Genomic DNA, 27,295 nt, shown 5'->3' on the forward strand with positions numbered 1-27,295 from the left:
TGAACTTATGAAATTGAAGGAACACAGAGCTATTGAGCAACAGGTATATAAACATATTTGAATATTAAAATGGTGGCATCCATTAGTCTTGCGAGACCATGGATCTGCACCTGGAATGGTTTCCAGGGCGCAAGCCTGGTCAAGGTTGTATGGAAGACCAGCAGTTGCCCATGCAGCAAGCCTCCCCTCTCCACGACACTGATGTTGTCCAAGGGGACGGCAAGGGCCGATACAGCTCGACACCAGTGTCATCACAGGAGTTACCAGAGTGAGGCTGAAGGCAACATCGGACTGCTTTAGGGACTCCAACTATGGATTTGTTCTCAGGGTTAATATTAAAATAACATCAAAAATTAAGGTACAGAAGCACAAAGACAATGTATTCCTACAAGGAAATTAAGTAATCAAGGCTCTCATTAGATCAAGTATATTTGAGAATATCAGAAAAGGAGGGCTGGCAGGTGAACTTCAAAATAATTGAAAATTCCAAAACAATAGATAAACTAAATTAGAGGCACAGGTGTGTGGAGTTACAATGACGATAGCAGGCTACTTGTTTAAGAGCCTGAGGAGTTCCATTTAAGATCAAGATGCATTGAGACTACAAACAGCTAAACTCAGTCGGAGGTAGTGGCCGATGAGGAAGACTGAAAGCAATGTAATCCATTGGCTTTGGTTTTTGCAGTTCAATAAAGAATTTCAGGTGCACCCAGTTTATTGATAATACTGGATGTAAAGCAGGTGAAGTGAACTGGGAGCCATCATCGTACATAAGTGATAAAGATTAGCATAATTTGTAACATGTATACCAAAACATACACTGAAATACATTATTTGCTTCAATGACCAACAAATTCCAAAGATATGCTGGGGACAGCCTGCAAGCTTCACCATACTTCTGGTGCCAACATAACATGCCCAAACTTGCTAGCTATCCATTGGTTTTTGGGCTGTGGGGGGAAACCAGAGTACGAGAAGGAAACCCACGCATCCATGGAGAGAACATAGAAACTCTTTACAGACAGCAGAGGGAACTGGACCCCGATTACACTAGACAACAATGATCTGGTTTCCTGAATACTTTTAGGCTTTTCTATAGATTTTGGGCAGCTGATCAAGAAAATCACCATGAAATTATCTATTTAATAAAAATAAATAAATCGCCTGTATTTGCTATTTCAATTCATAATTCAAGACAGAGTAACTGATGCCGAGATTAAGGAAAGCATTTTTGTTGGTCCACAAATCAAACTGGTCATCAATGATAGGCAATTTGAAGACTTCTAATGGAACTGGAGAAAATCGCATGGAAGGCATTCAAGTATGTTGTAAATTTTCTTGGCAACTACAAAGGCTCCAAACTATGTGCAGCTGGTTGACAACGTGCATCAAGCATATAAAACCATGAAGTACATGTCACTAAAGATTCATTTTCTGCATTCCCATTTAGATTCCTCTGCAAATCTTAGCACTGTAAGTGATAAGCATGGTGAAAGGTTTCACCAGGACATTGTGGTCATGGAGAAACAATATCAAAGCAACTGGAATTCATCAACACTGGATGATTATTGTGGAACACTTAAGCGAGAAGCCTCAGATACAGAATACAAACAAAAATCATCAGAACATTTTTAGCTTAGTTGATCTATTGCAAAGCATCATCACCACTATACAATTCAAAGCAGAGTATTCACTAAAAGTTAATTGCTTGCTTCTCCTACGTGATACAAGTAGTCTGAAATTATATTTGTGTTCAGCTTCAAGCAGTCTAGCATAATCAAAAAAATATTGAGGAAGCAACATTTTCAAAAAAAATGGTTGTCCAATGGTGCTGTAAAATGTTACTCTAAGCACTATGTGGCCATGTCACCAAAAACAAATGTCTTTGCCTATTTTTAAAGAGGGTTAAGTTGAAGTTCAAGTTCAGAAATGGAAGGGCAAGGTGGTTTAGAGTTTCTAAAGCAAACAATTCAAGCAAAGGAGAAAAGGTGCTGTAGGATGTTTTCTTACTACCCTTAGATAGGTAAAGCTTTGAAGAGAATACTTTGGAAGAGACTTCTAGTCTTATTAGATGGGATGTCTTTAAGGCTTTTATTAGAGGTCAAATTATTTCCTATACTGCAAGTGTCAAGAAAAATGCTAATAAAGAGAGAATTGAGTTAGCTAATCAGTTAAAACAATTAGATCAAAAATATACCTTGGCCCTAGATCCTGCTTTATATAAAAGGCGTGTTGAAATTCAAACTAAATATGATCTTCTTTTAACATATCCAATTGAAACTCAACTTTTAAAAGATAAAAGTCAATTTTATACCCACAGAGACAAAACAGGCAAGTTACTGGCTAACCAATTAAAAACCTTTATAGCTAAACGGCAAAGTAAAGAAATTTGTAAAGTCAATGGTGATAGGACAACTGGCCATTTAGAAATAAAAGGTATTTTTAAAGAATTTTATTCTATACTTTATAGTTCTGACCCTCCCAAAGATAATACTGTAATGAATAATTTTTTAGATCAATTAAACATTCCTACACTTTCTGTTGATAACCGAAAACAGCTGGATGAGGAAATTGCCAAGGATGTATGTTCCTTGCACTCAAAGAAGGCTCCAGGTCTTGATGGATTTTCTGCAGAATTTTATAAGGCTTTTCCCTCATTGCTTATACCTCATTTATGTGCAGTTTTTTCAGACTCCTTTAAGTTGGGTAGGTTGCCACAATCTTCTTATGAAGCTTCTATTCTGCTTATTCTTAAAAAGAATGAGAACCCAACCAAATGCTCTTCATACAGACCAATTTCTTTACTTAATGTTGATATTAAAATCCTATCTAAAGTTCTGGCCTGTAGAATTGAAAATATTTTACCATCTATCATTTCTGATGATCAGACAGAATTTATTAAAAATCAAGATTCCCACTTTAATATTCATTGTTTATTAAACATTATTTATTCCTCTTCTAAGGAGATACCAGAATGTGTGATTTCTTTGGACGCTGAGAAGACTTTTGATCGGATTGAATGGAATTATTTATTTAAAACTTTAGAAAAATTTATTTTGGGCCCTATTTTATTCAATGGATTAAATTACTGTATCTATCTCCTTCTGCCAGGGTCCTTACAAATTTTTAGTATTCCAGACCTTTTAAATTTCAATGTGGAACGAGACAAGATTGTCCCTTGAGCCCTTTGCTCTTTGATGTGGCTTTAGAACCCTTAGCCATTGCTTTTTGAGAATCTAATTATATTACTGGTATTCTAAGGAGAGGGACTGTTCACAAAGTTTTGCTTTATGCTGATGTCGAGACTTCACTACCTCTGGTGCTTTCTCCACTTTCTTGTTTTAGCCCATTTTCAGGATACAAACTGAATTTACATAAGAGTGAACTTTTTCCTTTGAATAATTTGTCATCAATTAATACTAACCTTCCTTTTCAAGTTGTAAAAAAATCAATTCACCTATTTGGGTGCAACAATTACCAAGAATTATAAACACCTATTCAATAAAAATTTTCTTACCTTACTGAATTTTGTAAAATGGACACTATCAAACTGATACAAACAACACACACAAAGTGCTGGTGGAACACAACAGGCCAGGCAGCATCTATAAGGAGAAGCAATGTCGACGTTCGTCCTGACGAAGGGTCTCAGCCCAAAATGTCGACATAACCGTGAGGATTGTCCAATATGGGTTTCTTTAGAAGCTAACTCTGTTAATAAATTTTCTATTATTTCTCTTCTCAGATCCTCACTCCCTTTATCTTTTAGTAAACTAACTGAAAATTTGGTAGTTATACATACTTTGAGGATCTGGGTACAATTTAGGAAATTCTTTGGTCTATTGAGATTTTCTTTGTCTAGTCCTATTTGTTTTAACTATTTCTTTAAACCTTCGATGACCAATTCAGTTTTTAAAGAATGGGATAGATTGGGTTTTCAGGATTCAAATGTTTCCAGGATTTGTTTGTTGGAGGAAGTCTTCTTTTGTTTGAGCAAATGACAGCAAAATATAGTTTATCCAAAACTCATTTTTTCGTTATTTACAAATCAGAGACTTTCTACGTTCCCAACTATATACATTTCCTATAAGTCCCTATAAGAACTTATTAGATGTAATTTTTAATTTGAAACCTTTTATAATGGTTCAATATCCAATATTTATGGTATGTTGCTAGGAATGAAAAACGTTCCTATAGACAAAATTAAAGATCTTGAGAACAAGATTTATAGACTTCAATTTCTGAGGAAACGTGGAATGAAATTTTTAAATTGGTTAACACTTCATCGTTATATGCCCGCCATTCCCTCTTACAATTTAAAGTGGTTCATAGGGCTCACATGTCTAAAGATAAGCTATCTCATTTTTATTTGGATATATCTTTTCTGTTTTAGATGTCATAATGGAGAAGCTTCATTAGTTCACATGTTTTGGACATGTCCGAGCCTTGAAAGATACTTGCAGGAAGTATTCCAAAGTTTCTCAGTACTTTTCAAGGTAAATTTTAAGCCTAACCCTTTGACCGCATTATTTGGTCTTGCTGGAGGAAAAGACTTTATTTTGGAGACACTCGATTTACATATTTTGGCTATTACTGCTCTTATAGCTAGGAGGGCGCTCTTGCTTAAATGGAAGGATGCTGTTCCACTTATGGTTGGAATGGTTATGGGATGTTACGTCATGCTTAAGTTTAGAGAAGATCCGATGTTCAGTTTTTGAATCTAGCCAAGACTTTCATACATTGTGGGGACCATTTTTGAGTTATTTTCAAAATCTTTGATTTGTTGCAAAAGTACAGATGGTGGCTAATAATATATTTTATTATATGATAAGGGTTTCCCCCCTTTTTTCTTGCTTTTCCTAACAGCTTTGGTAGTGGGTTTAGATTTTTTTTTCTGTATAACAAAATTATATTTCAATATTATGATTTAATTTAATTTTTATGAAAACAGTGTTTGTGATTGTAACTGTATTTTTAATACAATGTATTTGGTATTATTTTATTTTTTTTCTTTGACTTATAATATCTTCTTGTACTCTGTATTCCTTTATGCAGAAACTAACAAAAATATTGAAAGAGAGATAGGTAAAGTGGAATCTGGCAAGGGTTCTCATACTCAGATGGAGAATCATTGGAAAGGAATGAAACATTAAAACATATTGAGGGACACAAGCAGGAAAGACCAATGAGGATATGACTTCACAGGGGTGTTCTAGCCCATGTTGTAACCGACTTGAGCAGGCAAGTTGCATTTACAACAGAATAACTACCTCTGTTCAAGAAACACCATCACAAACTTTAAAATCTTCAGATTGTTACCCAAGCCCACATGCAAATTGGCATGTGGGATTACTATACAAGGAAGTTAAGTCACCATCCAATATGCACACAGATTTATTTGAACCAAAACAAAAAGAAAATGCATTATTTTAAACGGACTTTAGCTGAACCAAACTGAGACTAGTGTCCTTGCAAAAAAGACAAAAACGGGGCACCTACAAGACTTCAACTGATAAACTAATTGAGAAAAGGCAAGGGTAAGATTTTTAGGTTAAAGAATCAAATTAATATTTCTAAACTAAAAACTGAATCACTAGTTATAATTTTCCCAATACTAAATTACAAGTACTTGGAGAGAGAGAGAAGTGATTTTGTGTACTGCACATCAATACAGCAAGTTATATTTCGTGTGCAAAGGATAAAACTAAATGAACCATAGACCTGAATTCATCTAAGAAAAATACAAAGAAAAATACATGGTGGTTAATGGTGAGGTATGGCTCAAAATAATCCAGTATACAAGTCAGTAAGATAAATAATGAAAGAGAACAATTAAACACAAAAGTATTTCAATGGCATATGAATATGCAAGTAGAGTGAATAAAAGTTTCTTCTGCTGATGATAGCCAAGAAGTGGCAGAATGCACAAGTGCAAAAGCATGACCACTGTAACAGTGAATTTACATTCCCAAAGATTGGGTTAAGTATTCTGACTTCACTAAAAGAGTAAATTTCAAGATGTTCTCAGTAGAGTTTTCTATAGCATGCTCCGGAACCAAGACAAGAACTAACTATATTGGATTAGTAATGAGAAATGAATTGAGTTTAGCTCACAGCCTAAAAAGGTGTGAACACTCACCTAATGGTAACCATTATGCGATCATGTTTATTTCTAGTCTTATATGATAGAGCTCAAATTTGAATTTGGGCGAGGCCAACTATAATGGTAATATCATCTCTGGTGAACTGGACAAATATGTTAGCTAGTAAAATGATTGGGAGATATTCAAAAGAAAAAGAATAAAGACATACATCTGAAAGCCATACAGCTATGGCCAACTAGAGCTAGAGAGAACAAAGCATACAGTTGCACACAGTAAACATTAGGATATATGCAGCACACTAAAAACTGGAGGAACTCAGCAAGTCAGGCAGCATCTATTGAGAGAAATAAACAGTCAGTCAATCAACACCTCTCGGAAAAACATCCTCTACTTGCAACTAAACAACATTGGGCCCCAAAGATAATAATCCATGCTGAATGAATCATTTTCCAAATCTCAGCAGCCACCCATCAGTGAAAGTAAATATGGCAGATGAAATTCACCCTCCCATCTCCAGCACACCAACACACGCAGTCATTACAGAAAATGGTGGTTTGAAAATCAAGGTCTACTGGGCAACAGGGTATTCACCCTTTTGTCAAAATTACATACTACCCAAAAGTCCTGCCGAAGGGTCTCGGCCCAAAACGTCAACTGTACTCCTTTCCAAAGACGCTTCCTGGCCTGCTGAGTTCCTCAAGAATTTTGTGTGTGTTACTACCTAAAAGCAAGCACTTTGAAAGCACTAAATGTGAGCTGTCTCCACAAAATCCTCCAAATCAATGAGCAGAATAGGCAGATCATTTGCATTTTCCCAGCCCCCTACAATGTTGCATCGGGTGACTGCATTCGGCAATACTGCATTGGGCAATATTGCATGCATACCCAAGATGGGCTACGGAAACATTTTGTTGGCAGATGACATGCAGAAGCTCATTGATTTTGTTTTTAAAGTCCACTGCTTTTGTTGATCTTTAATGAATATACAACAAAGCTTATAATTTCATGCTTGCATTTCTTATGAGTGACAGTGCTATTTAAGTGTGTCATTTTTCAATTGTCATTTGAAATTTTAAGATTAATAATTTTTGTAAAAATTTTCTAAAATGCTTCATTTATTTCAATCAGTCTGTTATACTTTTATAGTAGAACAAGGAATACATATAAATAAGCAACAGGACTCATCTTTTTCCACTCAAATCCATAATTGTTACTAATTCATTAATCAATGATAATTTCTACTCAAAATTATCAAGGCATACAAGAGAATTTTTTTTTAAGTAACATCAATGCCAATTTGTGCCCACATTCTCAAAAAGGTTTGCCACCCTAGACCTCAACTATATTGAGGCATAATTTCAAAGGAAAGTCATATCACTAGACTCAACACTAGACTCTGAAACAAGCTAACATTTCAAACAATGTCTAACTAACATTTTCGAAGGGGGGGGGAGAAGAGGGAGAGGAATGACAAAACTCAAAAGATGTTTTCAAAGCCTTCTTGGAAAAAATTTAACATCCTCATCAACTTGCTTGGATTTCTGGTTCAGGCCATTCAAGATGGAGGAGCAGCATTTGAGAAAGCATTGAGCACTGAACATTTGAGTGCCACGTCAAGGAAAGAAGAATGGATTCACATTTAATATTCTTATTCGTTATTGCACAAATGTCAAGTTAATGACTGGTAAGTTCCAGCCTTTCCAAATTGGTGGACAGTTACTTGCCTAATAAACTCGTGTCTGGTTCAATGAGCATCAAGGTTTTCTTTTACCTTGAACCAAAATTTGAAATTCAAAAAAGAATGTCAGAAATGTCTACTTGAGTACTTATCCCAGCTTTGCAGCAACATGACAAATCAAAATGTTCTTGGAATTGGGAACTTGGATCTAAGTCAAGTGCCTACTTGATGATTTGGGCTCCTATGCCCTTTGTATATCCTCTTTCTCAGCTGTGCAGTCAAAAGCGGCAGGCTGGTAGGCAGATCATGTGACCTGGCAGTAACAGGATTTTCTGGTAAGGCATAGATACCTAAAAATTGCTTTAGCATATAAAGTTAAGTGGCAAATATACAAACTTCATGTTTACTTAGAATACATCATGTTCCTCAAGATGTATGGGTGAACCTGCAGCAATTTCAAATGTGGACCAGGCACGAGGCACGCTAATCTCACACTTCAATAAACACAATACTGCCCATAATGTCGTGAATTGAAAATTAAAGCTCCACTTTGAATAGCACATAACAGTTTCAGTAGAACTAGGAGTACAACAATTTTCTGGTGACTTAAAACAATGCTACATTCCGAACAGATCATCTGACTCGATCAAAAATTTACAGACTATTTAAATTAATGTGGACAATATTTGTTTCCCATATTTAGTTGCTGAGGCATTCACTTCATGGATACCTCAACACGAGTACACTTGCCGCTTGAACATTCTTCATGGCCATGGCTGACCACACACAATGAGTCATAAACCTATGAGCAGGAGGCAAAAAGGTGCCTGGACTTCTCCTGAAGGGCAGTGGATTTACAAGCTAATTTCTCTCCCTTCACCCCCCAGAATTGGTGATTCTGCAGGAAGACCTTGTCCATACTTTTGTACCTGGATTCTGCAGAGTCAAGGTAACAATGACACTCAACATCCTCACAGAAATTCAATATTCTGTGTACAATATATTTGATGAAGACATCTCCTCTGCTCTGAGGTTTTTACAATGCTATGCAGACCAGCTTGACATGCCTTTTGGGGACAAAAATGCTTGTCAAATTCATCAATTGTGCAGGAATACTCATTCCTGGTGGAGACTTCCTTCATCATTCCCTATTGGGTTTTCATATGGAAGTTCTGCACTTTCCTAGCTGTTATCTCATTATCAAGATCTTGTTCTTAAGATCCTGCTCTTTTTAAGTGAATGTGGGAGTTGCCTCCACTAGACTACATATGCCTTATTTAAGACGTCATACTGCGTGGCTACATGGGAAAAATACTAAACTGAGATGAGAGAAAAAGAATTCACAAAAGCCTATTTTAAGGCTTGTTTTTAAGAGTAAGACTATGTTTTAACCTGTAGAACAGCCACTTTTCAGTTAACTGAAAAATTAACTCATCTTCTCCAACAGGATCAATTCCATAGCTTTTGAATTGTCAATTGTGTTTCACAAAATACAAAACAAACAAGTGCTGTCTGGCCTGCTGAGTTCTGCCAGCATTTTGTGTTTTTATTAAGTGCAAACATTTCAGATGGATAAGGACACTTAAGCAGAAAGACTAGTAATGTGCTTGGATCCATTTTTGGTCTCATCTGGAATAACTAAACTCTAGCGATGTAACAGTTCGAATAAAAAAAGGACGTGACAAACAGAAGACAAATATGTGGTGGCTATACAGCAACTTCTGTTGAAAATTTATTTAAATTATCTAATGTGCACAAGGGCAGGTCTTCACCTCCTTGCACAGCCATAATTTAATATCCCCTTTCATTGAACAAATGATCTTCCAACATTTACCATCAAAGTTGAAACTTTGTATAGCCGAAGTACAAGAACTATCTGAATCAATGAGACTCAGTTTAGCAATAAACTATTACATGAAGTGAAAAAGAACAAGAAAAAAATGAAAGATATTTCAAAGTTGTAAATATACTGGAAAATTTGAAGAAAATCTAGTCTATGATTAGGTCTCATACATAAAACAAAATTTACAGAAGTGTACTCTCCTACATGCTGGTCATTTTGTGTCTGTGCATAGAGCAGATGGTTAATTAACCATGACAATAACCAGCTTTAATTTATGATGTCATTCCTTGTTATGCAGTAAACTCTTTACAACAGATAAAGTTAGGCTTCCTAAGTTACTTATTTTAATTTCTCTAAAATCAGCTTTATTCTAAGTAACAGATCTTGCCAGAGCAAAAAAAAACCCTATAAACTACTCTGTAAACAGCATTTTCTGGACTAACTAAATTACATTTATATTGAAATTCATATACAAGAAATAAAACTGCTAAGTTATTTATTCAACTTGTAACAGCTTAAACACACCCTTAAAGGAAATGGATATTTCTCTTTAGTGTCATGATTAATAGAGGAATTTGTTTTTACTTTCTGCAATACCTATGATAGACATGTACCAAACAGCCAATTTGTGCAAAGCAGTGTTTCATAAAGTTTTTGTTTGGTGGTAGTGTGCAGAAGATGTTTGACTACTAGACAAAAAAAAAATTCTTTCTTCCCTGGATAGTAACATTCTGCCCTTTACATGCAACATTGGCAGGATTTCAATTGGATGGCACATTGAAACTGACAAAGATGGATTGGGTTTTGTTTTCTGAAAGGTTACTTTAGCATAACTTCAAATTGCATCTTTTTTTGTGCTAAGAGGAACTGATTAAATTCAACAAACACAACTCCTTGATCAAAACCCCAGCAAGTGTGCATTTCAAGCAATAGTTGTGCTTCTTCATTCAAAATACCAGTAAACAAAGCCCTTGATTATCAGGAATATAATTTTAACAGTAAGTTGTTAATTATTTGCATTGAGGGAATTTAAAAGGAGACCACCAATCTACAGCTTCAAGGTGCCTTTTTCAGATTTCAATTTCAGATTTCCCACTGGAAGGAGCCAAAAGATTAGAGAGGGTACAGGTGAAGTTGTACAATAGTGACCGTAGAAAGGTACAGCACAAAAATTGGCCCTTAGGCCATCAAGTCCATGCCAAAACCATTTAAACTAACTATTCCCATTGACCTGCAGCAGGACCATAGCCCTCTATATCCATACTATCCATGTACCTATCCAAACTTCACTTTTGAGTTCGCATGCACCACTTGTGCTAGTAGCTTATTCCACATTCTCATGGCCCTCTGGGTGAAGTAGCTTCCCTAAATTCCTTTTAAACTTCTCACCTTTCCTGCTTAACCCATGACCTCTGGTTGTAGTCCCACCCAACCTCAGTAGAAAAAGCCTGCTTGCTTATCTTGAAAACCTCAGTTTTGTGTACCTTTATCAAATCTTCTCTCAATCTTCTACATTTTAGAGAATACAGTCCTAACCTATTGAATCTTTCAATATAACTCAGGTCCTCCAAACCCAGCGATGTCCTCATAAATTTTCGCTGTACTCTTTCAACTTTGTTTACAACTTGATGCAGGTAGGTGACCAAAACTGCACAATACTCCAAAGTAGACCTCACCAACATTTTATACAACTTCAACATAACATCCCATCTCCTGTACTTACTCAATAATTTGATTTAAGAAAGCAAATGTGCCAAAATCTTTCTTTATGACCTTATCTGCCTGTGATGCCACTTCCAATGAATTATGGACCTGTATTCCCAGATCCCTTTGTTCTACTGCACTCCTCAGTGCCCTACCATTCACTGTACAAGATTTACCCTGGTTAGTCCTGTCGAAATGCAAAATATGCACTTATCAGAATTAAATTCCATCTATTGTTTTTCAGCATACTTTTCCAGCTGATGCAGATCCCCCGCAAGCCATGACAGTCTTTATCACTACCCACAATAACCCCAATCTTAGAGTTATCTGCAAATTTGCTGATCCAGTTAACTACATTATCACCCAGATCATTGACGCAGATGACAATTCAGCACCCATCCCTGCAACACACCACTAGTCAAAGGAAGGGTTAGCTGTTTGGGAAGGAATAGGTTGAGGTTGAGTAGCCACAATAATAAAAGCACAAGTAATTTATTTACCTTGTAAGTCTCCCAAGTTGTGTCCCAACAGCTTTTTTTGATCATCTAATACTTAATGTCTTATGCCCAACCTTCTCTTCATGTGAATTGAATCATATTCCCAAGCACAAGTGATGGGAAACAGTCTCAAGTATGTGCTCTATAACTCGACTCCCAACTGGAATTCTGGATCACAGTTCTGTGCATAATTCCAGTACATTTTGGTCGATTGTTGTCCTTCAAGAGCTTGAAATTTAAACTACAGCCTATTATTTCACTTCTTACTCATTTGTAGTTTGAAGTTTAGTCTTACCAGTCTGTCCTTTACCAAGATGTTGGAGTTGCTGTGGTCCACCAGATGTTTGTTGAATGCTGTGTTGTGAAGAGTTTGCTGCCACTTGCCCTGTACCTTGAGCTAAACTATTGCTGATGGCAGTCCCAGGTGGCAGTGGCTGCCCTCTCTTCAATAGCTGCTTCTGTTCTTGATGCCGGAAGCGAGGTGGCACTTCACGGGGTGGGTAACGAGACAAGGCTTGTTGCTGACAACTAGTAGAAGCTCGCTTGCCATTGCTTCCACTGCTGTTAGTGATAGTGGTAGTGGAAGTGCTGTTGGACGAGTTGGCAGGCTGTGGCTGGCTTTGACTGGTCTTGGTAGTTTCTGGCACTGTCAAAAGATACAAAACAAGTCATTTATTGAGAATTTTAAGAATTAAATGGAAATGTTTCTGCATTCCCAAATTATTGTTTTACTTTGAAACAGTAGACTGCACATGGTAATAAGGGTTCAAGTCAGATTATCATATTTGACTGTGCTGCAATTAAGTGAAAATATCTATTCAATTTTTATTCATTTAAGAATCAGATGAAAAAGTGAAATAGATTTGCAGTACGGACAACTAACAAGACAACTCGGTGGGTACATTGAATGAGACAGAGAAATACTACATTTCATAAACCATTGAAGATATGGAGGACAGCAAACCAGAAATAAAAACAAGCAGCAAAGAACTACACTCAACCTGCACAATACCCATGACTGTACTCAGCTTTCTTTGAAACCCATTAATGTTCTGCCATTGTTGCTACGTCAGCTGTTCTGCAAGGCATAGTGGGTCATGGAAAATAGCAAGGACATAGCAGCAAATGATAGGACCATCATTGGGCAGCCTAGATGATCACTATCTGCTCAAGATACCAGTGATTTTCACTGTTTTCAGTTATCATGAGAGACATTTAATAGTAGTGACTAAAATAACTGAATAATGTTCTTAAAACTGAAAAGCAAAGTTTAAAACCACTTGTATTTTCAATAAAAACCAGCAACCCGATTCAAATGGGTAGTACTACTAGATGTGCTAGCTATAACTGGCAAAATCCAAAAGGACAGGTACAAAGGGTATAGATGCAGGATGTCATGACAAGGGAAGGGGTTAGAGAACAAGGTGCTGGTGATCTCCTATGACAGTGCAGGTTTTTCTTTTCAAAGTGAGACTGCAAGCATGGCATCATTTTGTATGCTCCTACTTGGAAATCATGTTGGAACCAAAGAAGTGACTGAAAAAGCATGAATTTTACCTCAAATTGTCTAACCAATGAACAGTTGATACTGTGCTTTATTCATGGAACACTTAATTGTATAATAATGAGAAATACTAAAGCATGATGTAATTGAACTTCAAATGAAGAACTGCTTGAGGAAAATCTTGGTTAGTAGCAGAGAGTTATGTATTAAATTTAGTCCAAGAGTATGTACTTAATTTAGAACATTGATAATTCAGCCATGTAAAAAAGAACTTGGCTTGAACGCTTTGATACTTAGAAAGAATTTTTAATTTACAAGCTGTAGTTGTCCAAACATCTTTGAAAATTACCACATTTACACAAACAATAGCTAGTATCTATAAATAAATTTGTTTAATACTATATTGATAGTGAACAGTAGGTTTCTAGGAAGTGTTGTAGAACAGAGGGACCTAAGAGTACAAGTACATGGTTCTCTAAAAGAGATATCACAAGTAGACTAGGTGGTAAGAGTGCCATTTAGCATGCTGGCCTTCATCAGTCAGGGCATTTAAATACAGAAGGCAGAATGTTACGCTGCAGTTGTTCAAAGTGCTGTAAGGTCACACTTCGAAAATTGTGTTTAGGTTTGGTTACACTGCTACAGGAAAGATGACATGAAGTTGGAAAGAGTGCAGAAAAGATTCATGTGGAAGTTACCAGGTCTGAAGGGACTGGTTATAAACAGACTGACTTTATATACTGTAGCATAGGAGTGACCTTAGAGGTGTATAAAATCATAAGGGGCACAGAAAGGTTGAATGACAACTCTTTTTCCCCCAGGGCTGGGAATCAAAACTACAAAGGACAGGTCAGAGGGGAGATAATTAATAGAACACAAGGCGCAACTTTTTTCAAGCAAAAGTAGCAGTTGAGGCATTACATAAACAAAATTTGAAAGACACTTGAACAGGTATGTGAATAGGAAAAGTTTGGAGGGCTATGGTTGAAATGGAATTTGCTTGGTTACCATGGACCGGTCACACCGAAGGGCCTGCTTGTGTTGTATGCTCTATCACTGTGAGCAAGCAAAGACAACGTGATCAAAGGGTGTTCTGGAAAGGTTAACCATAAGGCATGGGGAACATAACAGGCTACATGGAGACAGATGAGAAAAAGGACTATGTTAATCAGTTTTCAATAAACTTTTGAGTAATGTATCAAAACCTCAAGCAATGAGACATTGATGAAATCAGAACAAATATCAATGTACAAAAGGTGCAAAAGTGAACAAAGGGGAAAAAATGACAAAAACCAGTAAAGAAACAGAATTAATATCAAACAATAACCTGCTTTTAAGAAAATTATATATTAACAATAAAAATGGAATAATTGTACTGAAACAATTTGTGTATATGGTCATATTTACAATTCAATACAACTCATTTTTAAACCTTGCTGCAATTGCATATTCTGCTTCCAGTGCAAATGGTTAATCCAAGTATGGAAAAAAACAGCAATGAAACGAAGCTGGAGGTCACAATAACCAGGAGCCTCAATGTAGAGAGAAAATTAAGTGAAATGACTCAACTACCTTGACTACTGAATATCTTTTCCAGCCCTGTCACTTGTAAAAGAAAAAGTGCTATTCTTTTCTCTCAGCTCGTCCATCTTCACTATCCATTCTCAAGATGAGGCCTTCTATTCTAAAACATCAGAGAAATCCTATTTTTTTCCACTCAAAGAATGAGGTTTCCCCTTCTACCACTATGATGATACCCTTTCCTGCTTCCCAACAATTTCCTGCACATCTGCATCCTTCCACAGTAGTAACAGGAACAGGGTTCCCCCTTGACCTTGTCTACTGGCCCAAAAGCTTCCTTATCTAGTACATTATTTTCCATAACTTCACCATCTCCAATGTGATGCTACCCAGTAAACACATCTTACCCTCCCAATTGATCTCCCTCCTGATACGTATACCTGTACAGGAACAAAAAGTGCTACGGATGGTCTCCCACCCATCCTTAACTAATCTCACTTATCACCTCCCAACTTGTAATCCTTTCTCTCTCCCACCTTCTTATTGTGGATTCTGCATCATTTCTTTCTAGTCCTGAGCAAGGTCTCCAACTGAAACGTCAACTGTTTATTCCCCTCCATGAATGCTGCCCAACTTGCTGAGTTCCTCCAGCATTTTATGAGCATTACTCAAGATTTCCACATCTGTTGAATCTCCTGTGTCTAAGTTGATTGTAAACATGCTTGTCGCATAGACACACAGGAAAATCTTTATGTTGGACTGTGTTAACCTGGGGGTGGGGTGGGGGGGAAGGTAGTTTGTGAATTCAAATCAGAAGCAGAAATGGAATACTCTTTAAAAATCTGAATGCAATTTCAACACCAAGAACATAACTTAAATACAAGTCTGCAATGACAAAGTCTGTTGCAGATTCAATCAAATAAGTGCAAATCTCCAACAGCCCAATAAGTTAGCACAGGGAAGGAGAGATGGCAGAGGTCTGGTCTGAAATTGGAACAGCATGGACCTTAGCTGCCAGAAGATGAAGAGGATGACTTGGAAAAAGATCAGAGATTCACATCAACTGAAAAGGGTAAGGGGGAGGGTGCTCAATTATATTAATTCTTCATAGATCAGAATTCATTGAGCTCTTTGATTCTACAACTCAAATATATGCAAGGTATTTACATTTAAGTCAATAATGTGTTGTTCAGTGGCCCTCTACACAAACTGCATTATGAGCTACAAGTTTGGTTTTAGTTCACCTTTACTAAAGAGGCTTATAATGGTTTAAATGCATTCTTTTACCATGTGATTATCAAAAATACAAGTTCAGAGTTAAACCAAGCCAGAAAACTATGCCAAGGTAAAACAGAAATTAGTTGGACCATGATGTGTTATAATTCTTAACAGAACTCAGGAAATCATTTAGCTATTTGGTCTGTGCTGACTTCCAAAGCAGCAATCCCAATAGTCCAATACTCCCTTTATTTCCCTGCAGCCTTACAAATTATGCTCTTTTGTACAAGCCTTTCAACTCTATTAGATTGTTTTGTATTACAAACTTATACTAGGGTTAATGTAGAGTAGCCAATTAAACTTTTGGGATGTGGGAGGAAACCAAGGCATTCACAAAGCTTTTGTAAACTCTGCACAAATAACAAGGTCAGGATTAAACCTCAACTCTAATAATACTGGGGGTTTATTTTGGTTTAGTAAATTTATAAAAGGATTATAAAAGTGAAACAATCTTCAGTTTCAAGAGTCTTCAACATGGAATCAATCATACAGCATAGTAACAAGTCCTTTGACCTGTGCCTTTGGTTACTACTGAACTCGACTATACCTGTCCCATTCATCCGCATTCTACCCATGGTCTTTCACTCTTTTTTAAATATATGCCCCAGATCCATAAAAAAAAAATCACAAATGTTACATTTCTTCCATTATTTTACCCATTTCCTTTTAAACTGCATCAAAGACCAGATGTAATATTCTAAATGTGGCCCATATTCTATTACAATACATTTTTATTATTAGTTTTCTTTTCCCTTCCTTCTACTAGGAAGATAACCTAAAGGAACATGAAAATTCAATTCATAAAATAGAACTCTTCAGTATAGACAGCAACCTTCATGGAAGACTTTGTTTAACCAAATAGAGACTTGAAAATAAAGCTTTCCAAGTCATAATTGATTAATAGAATGCACTTATATTTTATGACTTAAAACATCAATAAAAGCCCACTTGAATTGACAGTTGTTTCAGTTATATAATCTTAAACTTTACTAATCACAACACCCTTTGGGTGCCTTAAAGGTAAGCATTAACCAAATTCATAAAATTGTGCTTTTAGTCTTAGATTTAAGGCAGACAAAATTTATTGAAGCAAACCAAAGCACAGGGACTTCATACTGAAAACTAATAATCAAGTACCTAAAATGCATCAGAAAGAATTCAAAAAGATTACAGAATCTCAATACAAAAAAAGTTATAATTAGAGTTAAAATGGGGGTGGAAATACAGACACTAAACCACAACATCTTCAGTGTTAGATCAGTCAAATAAAGCTACAAACACAAGTTGTGTTAGCAGCAAATTTATCAATGGTGTTTGAGCTGTAGCTAGCCTTCTAGTCGTGGGTGTAGAGAGAGTATAGCAGTGGGCTAAGCATGCATCCTTGAGGTGCGCCAGTATTGACCGTCAGAAAGGAGGAGATATTTCCAATCCGCACAGACTGCGGTCTCTCGATGAGGAAGTAAAGGATCCAGTTGCAGAGGGAGGTACAAAGACCCAGGTCTTGAAGCTTTTTAGTTTAGAATTAAGGGTAAGATTGTGTTGAACACGGAGCTGCAATCGATAAATAGCAGCCTGACATAGGTATAACAATTGCCCGGGTGATCAAAGGCCAAATGGAGAGTCACTGAGATTGTACCTCTGCAGACCTATTTTGTCAATAGCCAGATTGCAGCAGGTCCAGGTCCTTGCTTAGGCAGGTGTTGATTCTGGTCATGACCAAACTTTCAAAGCACTTCATCACAGTATGTGTGCGCACAACTGGGCAATTAGGCAATTTGCTCTACTCTTCTTGGGTAGTAGTTTGATTGTTGCCATAATTATGATAACCATCCTCCCATAAAAAAGGACTTTAAATTTTTTGAGACTAGTACAGCACAGTAACAAGCTCTTCCAGCCCAATGAATCTACAGCAACCTATCACACCCATGTGACCAATTAACCTATAAACCCTTATGTCTTTGGAATATGGGAGGAAACCAGAGCACCCAGAGAAAATCAATATGGCCACAGGGACATACAAATTCCTTACAGACAGCAGCAGGAACTGATTACAGGTTGCTGGCCGCTGGGAAAGACTTGTTACCCAATTTAGAACAGTTCCACATGTTATCACTCCATATAAGCTGTGAAATGATGTTTCCTACAAAATCACTTGGTTGCAACATGATTACAGATAAATCAAGTCAGCTACTCTGGCTGTGAACATTCAGTAAAATGAATGTGTTTATTCGAACACAAGCAAATGGATTAAATTTTCGTTGTACCTTTGCCATTTGCACACAGCCACTTCGCTAAACGTTAATTATCCTTCACTTAAGTGACAGTATAACAACCTGCCCATAATATGACTGAGTTTAGTATAACTGAAGCTGAATTACAACCAAGATTTCAACTGAATTAAAAATGCAGTTGGGACATTTGGGAATTTAAATAGAGAAAGGTTGAAAGGTTAGGAGCAAAAGTAGATTCATCAAAATACATTTAACCTCTGAGGAAGCCATCAAATGTCTTTAAGCTGAATTTTTAAACATAATGGGAATATGAAAAGACCAAAGTCAACTGACTATCAAATGGCCTTGGTTGTGTCTTGGAGCTTAAATCTTTATCAGTTTTTTTATCACAGTATTATTTCCCGTCTTTGCTCTCTCTCATTTCTATTACTCTCACCCATGCCCGTGTTACATCTACACTTGACTGATCAAATTAATGCCTAGTTACCTTCCATTATATTCTGTAAAAGATATTATGCAAAATACCTAAGATTTACCAAGCATCTTCCTTGCATTCTCTTCACTAATTTATCACTATTTTCTTTGTTTGAAATCCTTCCCTGAAGTCACTCATTATTTCTGCAATCACTCCAGTCCTTTAATCCTCCTGTATTCTATGACTATGAGATAAGAGTGCTTAGTGACATTGAGCGAAAAGTTGTTGTCATGACACTGTCAACTAAACCACAAAGCTGGTCATTGACTTCAAGAAGGTGGAGTGGGGATGGCCGGTGAGCATGCTACTGTCTACATCAATGATGTTGAGGTTGAGAGCTTCAAGTTCCAAGGGGCAAACATCACCAATAACTCTGCCTGCTCCAATCATATTGATGGATCAACCAAGGAAGCTCACCAACATCTCTACTTCCTCAGGAGGCTGAAGAAATTTGGCATGTGCCTGTCGACCCTTATGTTACTGTGGTGCTGTGTCCCTAATGCCATGGTAGCATAGTGGTTAGTGACACACTATAACACCATTGGCAGAGTTCAGAGTTCAATCCTGGTGTCCTCTACAAGGGGTTTATACATTCTCCTCCTGGAAGGCATGGGTTTTCTCCAATTGCTCCGGTTTCCTGTCTCACAGTCCAAAGACATACCACTTAGTAGGTTAATTGGTTATTGTAAGTAGACCCAGAATTAGGCTAGAGTTAAAATGGGGAGTTGCTGGGCGGCATGGCTCGAAGGGTCAATTCTGCACTGCATCTTTAAATAAATACGATTTTTATCAATACACAATAGAAAACATCCTATAATCAATGCAAAACTGCTTGGTATGGCAACTTCTCTGCACATGAACAAAAGAGAAACTGCGGTGCTGGGGACACAGCTCAGTACGTCACTGAAACCAGCCTCTCCTCTTTGATTTTATCTATACCGCTCATTGCCTGAATAAAACAGTCAACATAATCACAGCCGCCACCCACTCCAGATATGCTCTCTTCTTTCTTCAGTTTTCTTGCAGAAGGTACAAAATCCTGAAAACTCATACCACCAGGCTCAAGAGCAGCTTCTATCTTGCTGTTATTAGACTATTAAGAGGTTCCCTAGTAGAGCAAGCTGGAGTCCTGACTTCATAATCTACCTTGTTAACATTGCACCTTATTATATTCCTACATTTTCTCTGTAGCTGTTATATTTTATCCTGCATTGTTATTGTTATACCTTGTCCTACGTCAATGTTTAGTGTAATTATTTGTTATGTGTGAACAGTATGCAAGCTTTTCACTATATTTGAATATGTGACAATAATAAATCTATGTATTTTAGTTGCATTATCCATTATGCCTATACTGAAATTTATTTGTACTCACAAATGATGGCACTCTTATGCAAGCTTTTTCCTTGTAAAAGTCATGCATTGGAGAGATGCTAAAATTGTAAACTAGTGTTGACTGTAGTGCATGGAGCCAGATGAATGTATTGAGTAGTGAATAGCATGTCAGAGTCAACAGCGAGGACACAAGCCCTTTGGCTCAATTCATCTATGATGCTAAGTTGCCTGCATTTAACACATCCCTCTACACATCCATGCTCTTGTCCAAATGTCTTTCCAATGTTGTATTTGCACCTATCTTTACCATTTCCTCCAGCAGCTTGTTCCATATGCCCACCACACTATGCGAAAAATGTTGCCCCTGGGTCCTTCAAACTTTCCTCCTCACCTTAAATCTAGTTTTAGACTTCCTCAATGTGGGTGACCCTTCAGCCTCCTACACCAGTGAAATACAAGAACCAGCCTATCTAGTCTCTCCTTATAACTCAATCTTCAGCCCCTGCAATGTCCTAGTGAATCTTATTTGCACTCTTCCCAGAATAATGATATTCTTCTAGTAATATATAAATATATGGATTTTTAACAGGTGTAACAAAACATTCCAACTCTTGTAGTCAATGCCCTGACTATTGAAGGCTTTTGAATGTTGAGTGCAACATGCTTTTTCACTATCCCATCTACCCGAGTTGCCACTTCAAGTGATACTTGCATGCCTAGGACTCAGCTCTACAATACTCCAAAACCCACCCATTTACTGTACAAATCCTGTACTACTTGCAACACATCCATCCACCAAACCTTAGCCCACTTTCCAAGTTGATCTAGATCTACGTCAATCTTAGATAACCACCTACAACAATTAGTGTCATCTGCAAATTTAGTACTCCTGGCACTTAACTTCCAATTGAAATTAATATAGTTGAAAATCAGTGGATTCAGCACTGACCCCTGCTGCACTTCAATCTGAAAAACAACCCTCCATTGTGCTGACTCCTGCCACCAAACCAATTTTGTATTCTATTGGCTAGCCATGATTCTATGTGATCTAACCTTCTGGACCAACCTACCACACAGGATCGTGTCAAAGTACAAGTAGGCAATGTCAATGGTCTTTGTCACCTCGTCAAAAAATTCTTAAGACATGATTTCCCACACCCAAAGTTTTGCTGCCTATCCTAATTAGCCTCCTTTTTATAAATGCAGCTAGATTCTGCCTTTCAAAATCCCCTCTAGTGACTTTCTCACCACTGAATTGGGTCTCACCAACTTGCCCTTGAGCCCTTCATAAAAGGCACAATATTAGCCACTCTTATCTTCTGGCCTCAAACCAGTGGTTAATGATGAAAATATCTCTGCTAAGGGTCCAACAATTGCTACCCTACCTTTCTAGTTCACTTGGTCAGGCCCCAAGGATGTATCCAACTTTAAGACTGCCATCACCTCTTGTAAAATGTATAATGTCAATCTGTTTCAAGATACCATTAGTCTCTTCCTCAAATTCTCTAGCTTCCATCAGTCTCCATAGTAAATACAGACAAGAAATACTCACTTCAGAACTCACCCACTTTTCCATCCACACATATGATCACAATAACGGTTAAGGAGTCCTATTATCTCCCTAGTTTGCACTTAACATAATATAGAATCTCTTTGGATTCTCCTTTACCTTAAGTGCTTTTGCATGCCCTCTTTTTGCCCTCCCAATTTCCCTCATGTCAATTAACAAATAAATCAAATTCAAGTAATGGGTCTAATGGTCCCATGAGTAAGCTCCTTTATAAAGAGATCAGGATTGAACCTGAACATCAAATCCATTTTCTTACCCAATCTCTATAAAGTCAAAAAGTCTATAGGTGTCTTGAATTAACTTCAAATGTCAACGGCCAACTTAAAAGACTGAATTCATAAGGTTAATAATCAAATAAAGAAATTTCTACTATCAATACAACTAGTCCTCATCTTGAGACTCAACTGACACTATCATCTTCAAATCTTTTTAAATTTCTTAATTCTTCAATGAGATCACTGCTCTTTTGTCCAAATTCAAAACTGAACCAAATTGCCTCTCCTCCTATAATAATTAAAATATTGAATCTACCAAATAACCATTGCACTAATTTGAAGGCAAATCTTCCTCAGGGGGCAGACAACTGTACATTACCTCAACAAAGTCTAAACAATGACAACATGAATTCATTACTCTTTGATGGATATTAACTTTCTACATTTCTTATAAACCAAGTTCCTCCATTGTGTACATCTTTGGTATCATTTAAACATGGTCATTCAACTCTTCATTCCAAAGCGATTCACTTCATTTTCCTGTATCGTTCACCTGGCTTGTTCAACTGTTTTATTTAACCTGCAGAAGTTCAATTGCAGGCTCAATCTTTTCCACACCCTTTCTTCCGTTCAACAGAACAAAGAATACGGCAGTATAGGGGCCCTTTGGTCCACAATGTTGTGCCAAACTTTTAACCTACTTCAAGATCGATCTATCTATCCTCTTCCTCCCACACAGCCCTCTATTTTCCTTTCATTTATGTGCCTACTTATCTCCCACAAGTCCCTAATATAGCTGCCTCTACCACCTGCACTTACTGCTGTTAAAAAAAAAACCTCTGACATCCCCTTATACTTTCCTCTAATAACCTTAAAAGTTTGTCCTCTCGTATTAGCCATTGCCACCATGGGAAAAAGGAACTGACTGTCCACTCTATCAATGCCTCACATCATCGTACGCATTTCTATCAAGGTGCCCTTCTCCTCCTCCACTCCAAAAAGAGCCCTAACTCACTCATCCTTTCTCAAGAAAGCCATATTACAGTCCTGCCAAAGGGTTTTGGTCTGAAACATCAACCGTACATTTTTCCATTGATGATGCTAGAGTTCCTCCAGCACTTTGCTGTTCGGATTTCCAGCACCTGCAGATTTTCTCATTTACATGTGAATTTGCAATTGCGGACCAAATTCCAGCTGCATCTAGAATATGCAGCTGCTGCATGGGACCCAAACACAAACAAAAATACTAATTCCATCAAGCGAGTCCAAAGACAGGCAGCCTGATTTGTCACAAATATCTATGAGAGAGAAACGAGTGTTACCCAACCTTTGAATTCATTAAAGTGGAACTCTCTCCAAGACTGACGTGAAGCACACTGTCTGACCTGTTTTTACAAAATGTTAAATGGTCAGCTTGACATAGACTACCAATCCTACACCAAACCCAAACCTATTAGGAGTAGACGAGGGCACACATTTCAATTTGAAATACTAACTACCAAGTCCGATGTGTACAGCAATTCATTCTTCCCCCGCACAATTAAAGCATGGAATAATCTTCATCCTACCATAGTCACACAATCAAACCCAATTAAATTTAAGACAGCTCTTCTTCTTCAAAAACCTCGTCCACCCTTCGCCACCTCCAGTTTAAATTCCATGCAGAATATTTTGGAGGACCGAGAACCAAGAACCAAGAACTGGGGGATGCTCAACAGTTATGGAAGCTATTACCTCTTATAAAGTGAAACCAAGCAACATAGGTGACAAGACTTCTCCTTGAGCTTAATGTGTTCTATGGTCACTTTGACTGTCAAATTCCCATTGGCCCTGATGACCCTGTGATTTCAGTACCTGAGGCAGATGTGACAGCATCCTTCAGGACAGAAGAGTGATCCCAAGGAAAGCATCTGGTCCAGATGGGTTACCTGGCTAAGTACTAGGGCCTGTGCTGATCAACTGGCTGTAGCGTTCACTGATATCTTTAACCTCTCGCTTTGGCTGTCTGAAGTACCCACTTGCTTCAAGCAGGCTTTAATTATACCGGTGCCCAAGAACATGGTCACCTGCTTTAATGACCATCGTCCTGTAGCACTTACATTCACTGTAATGAAGTGCTTTGATAGTATGTTGATGAAACATCAACTCCTACCTGAGAAGCAACTTGGATCAGTTTCAATTTGCCTACCAGCATAACAGGTACCATTTCACTGGCTCTTCAATCAACTCTGGATTGTCTGGACAGCAAAGATACACACATTAGGATGCCCTTTATAGACTACAGCTCAGCAATCTACACTAGCAAACCCTCAAAACTAATCAATAAGCTTCCAATCATGCCCTCAATTTCTCCTTGTGTAACTGGATCCTCAATTTCTTCACTTGCAGACCCCAATCAGTTCAGATTTGCAGCATTTCCTCTATAATCTCCATCAGTACACGTGCACCACAAGGCTGTGTGCTTAACTCCCTGTTCCACTTACTTTATAATTATGAATGTGAGGCTAACCATAGCTCCAATCCCATATTTAAGTTTATTGACAACATGACTGTCGTTTGCAAAATCAAATGTGGTGATGAATCAGCTTAGAGGAGAAAGATTGAAAATTTGGCGGAGTGATGCCAGAACAACCTCTCACTCAAAAATTAGCAAGATCGAGGAGCTGATGATTGACTTCAGGAGGAGGAAACCAGAGGTCTATGAGCCAGTTCTCATCAGGGGAATCAGAGCTGGAAAGGGTCAGTAACTTTAAATTCCTTAGTATTATTATTTCAAAGGTTCTATCCTGGACCCCGCAAGTATGTATAATTATAAAGAAAGCACACTGCACCACTACTTCTCCAGAATGACATGACATTTAAAATTTTGACAACCTTCTATAAACATGTGCTGGAAAGTATACTGGCCAATTACATCATGGCCTGATATGGAAACAAGCCCATACATGAAAAATTAATGGATTAGGGCCAGTCCATCACAGGTAAAGCCCTCTCCCACCATTGAACACATCTAGAATGAGCACTGAAAACAGCATCTACCATCAAGGGCCCTCACCATCCAGGCCATTTTCTCTTTTCACTGTTGCCATCAGGAAGCTGGTACAGGAGCCACAGTACCCACACCAGCATGTACAGGAACAGTTTTTACCCAACAATCATCAGGCTTTTGAACCAGGGATGATGACTTCATTCACCCCATCACTGAACTATTCCATAACCTATGGACTCATTTTCAAGGACTCTTCATTTCATGTTCATGATATTTACTTGTTCTGATTTTTTTTCTCTTTAGTATTTGCGGTTTATTGTTTTTTGCATATTGGTTGCTTGTTCATCCTGTTGGGTGCAGTCTTTCATTGATTTTATTGTGCATCCTAGATCTACTGAGGAAGCCCACAAGAAAACAAATCTTAGGGGTGTATTTGGTGACTTATGTAAACTGATCATAAATTTACTTTTAACTTCCCCATAGGACCTGCTCTCTAATCTGGCAGTATCCTGGTAAATATCCTTTGCATTCTAAAGCTTCCACATCCTTCCTAAAACAAGGCAACCAAAATTGCACACAACACTCCACGTGTGGCTTTAGAGAGCTGCAACATTACCTCATGGCTCTTGAACTCAGTTCCCTGACTAACAGAAACCAACATACTGAATGCCTTCTTAACCACTTTGTCAACTTACACTGCAACTTTAAAGGATCTATAAACTTGGATCCCAAGATTCTTCAGTTCCTCCACACTAAGAATCCTGCCATTAATTTTGTGCATTGCCATTAAGTGTGACTTTCCAAAATGTATCACTTCATACTTTTTTATACTTAACTTCATCTGCCTCTTCTCGGGCCAATTATACATCCTGCCTCCCATTGTAATGTACAACAACCTTCTACACAATCCACAGCACCACCAGCCTTCTGTCATCTGCAGATTTATTAACCCACTGTTCCACTTCCTCATCCAAGTCATTTAGAAAACAATCACGGAATAAGGGCTCAGGTCCCTGTAGAACACCACTGCTCACAGGCCCCCCAGGCAGGAAATGCTCCATCTACTACCACCATCTGCCTGCTGTGGGCAAGCTAATTCCATTTCCCTGATCCCATGCCTCCCAATTTTCCTGAATGAGCTTATCACGGGGTAACATTATCAAATGCCTCACTACAATTCATACACATCGTATCTGTGGATTCTTTTATACCTGGGAGGTCCTACACTTGCTCTAGTCATCCTTCTGTTCTTCTTGTACCTATAAAACTCTTGGTGTTTTTCCTAATCCTATCCAAAGGCCTTCTCATGTCCCCTGTAAGCTCCAAGTTTCTTCTTAAACTCTTTCCTGGCTACCTTACCATCCTCAAGAGCCCTGTCTTGTTCTTTGCTTCCTAAACCCTAAGTACGGTTCTTTCTTAGACCATAAGATATAGGAGCAATAATTAAATATTATTAAATGCTCCACCTCTCTTGTTAACCAAGGTTTCTCCAGCCTACCATCCTTTCCCTGCCTCAATCGGACAAGCCTATCTAGAACTCAATGCAAATCTTCCCTAAAGAAACTTCTATATTTGCTGTACATTTCTCAGAGAGCATCTGTTCCTAATTTACACTCCAAAGTTCCTTCCTAATAGCATAACTAGCCCTCCATTAATGAAATGCCTTCTCCACAGTGTCTGCTCCTATCCTTGTCCAAGGCCACACTGAAGATCTGAGAGATGTGATCACTGTCTCCAAAACACTTAACCACTGAGAGACAAGAAACCTTTTGAAATAACAAGGTACTCTGTTGATTTTGCACCTTTCCAAAAATCTGCCAATTGATCTGCTCTTCAGTGTCTGTTACTATTAGAGGGCTTACAGAATACTCCCAAAACAGTGATTGCTGATTTCTGTTTCTGACTTCCACCCACACTGACTCAACAATCATTTGAGTGGGAACTTCTTATCTTACTGCATGTGGAAATTGCAACATGTTCAGGTTATGAACAGTTTACAAGTTCAGAACCTTCACATAACCTGGGGAGGACATATAGCTAGTTTCTGATTTAGAGACAAGTAGTGAAATTGCTTACAATTGTTAAAGTAGTTTGCTTCAAGTCACAATCAGCAATAACCAAATACAAATGTGTGCTGGTAGCATTTACCCCATGCAGTGTTTCTGCAGCATGTCTTAACAGAATCAAATGCACACACTAAATACCCAACTGCACAAAAACACTAATTTTTGACCTCTAAACCATAGGTTTAAAAACAGAAGATAAAAGGTTGCAATAAGTAATGATGGCCACGAAATGCCAAGAAATCTGCCACCTTTGTTCACTCTGAGCAATGTGAGATACTAGATCTA

The 27,295-nt window shown here is 37.8% G+C and overlaps 1 protein-coding gene across 6 annotated transcripts in view; it reads right to left on the reverse strand.

Annotated features, from left to right (window-relative positions):
- The window catches only part of tnrc6c1 (trinucleotide repeat containing adaptor 6C1), a 120,378-nt gene that overhangs the window by 59,959 nt on the left and 33,124 nt on the right, over positions 1-27,295 (reverse strand). For 5 of the 6 annotated variants that reach the window (XM_059948651.1, XM_059948649.1, XM_059948650.1 and 2 more), the window contains exon 5: positions 12,122-12,472. In XM_059948651.1, the coding sequence (XP_059804634.1) occupies positions 12,122-12,472 (351 nt within the window). Of the gene's footprint in view, positions 1-11,829; positions 12,101-12,121; positions 12,473-27,295 lie in introns of those variants that run through there. The other variant, XM_059948652.1, reaches the window with a different exon arrangement.

This window comes from Hypanus sabinus, chromosome 23 (genome assembly GCF_030144855.1).
Source record: "Hypanus sabinus isolate sHypSab1 chromosome 23, sHypSab1.hap1, whole genome shotgun sequence".
Classification (NCBI taxonomy): domain Eukaryota; kingdom Metazoa; phylum Chordata; class Chondrichthyes; order Myliobatiformes; family Dasyatidae; genus Hypanus; species Hypanus sabinus.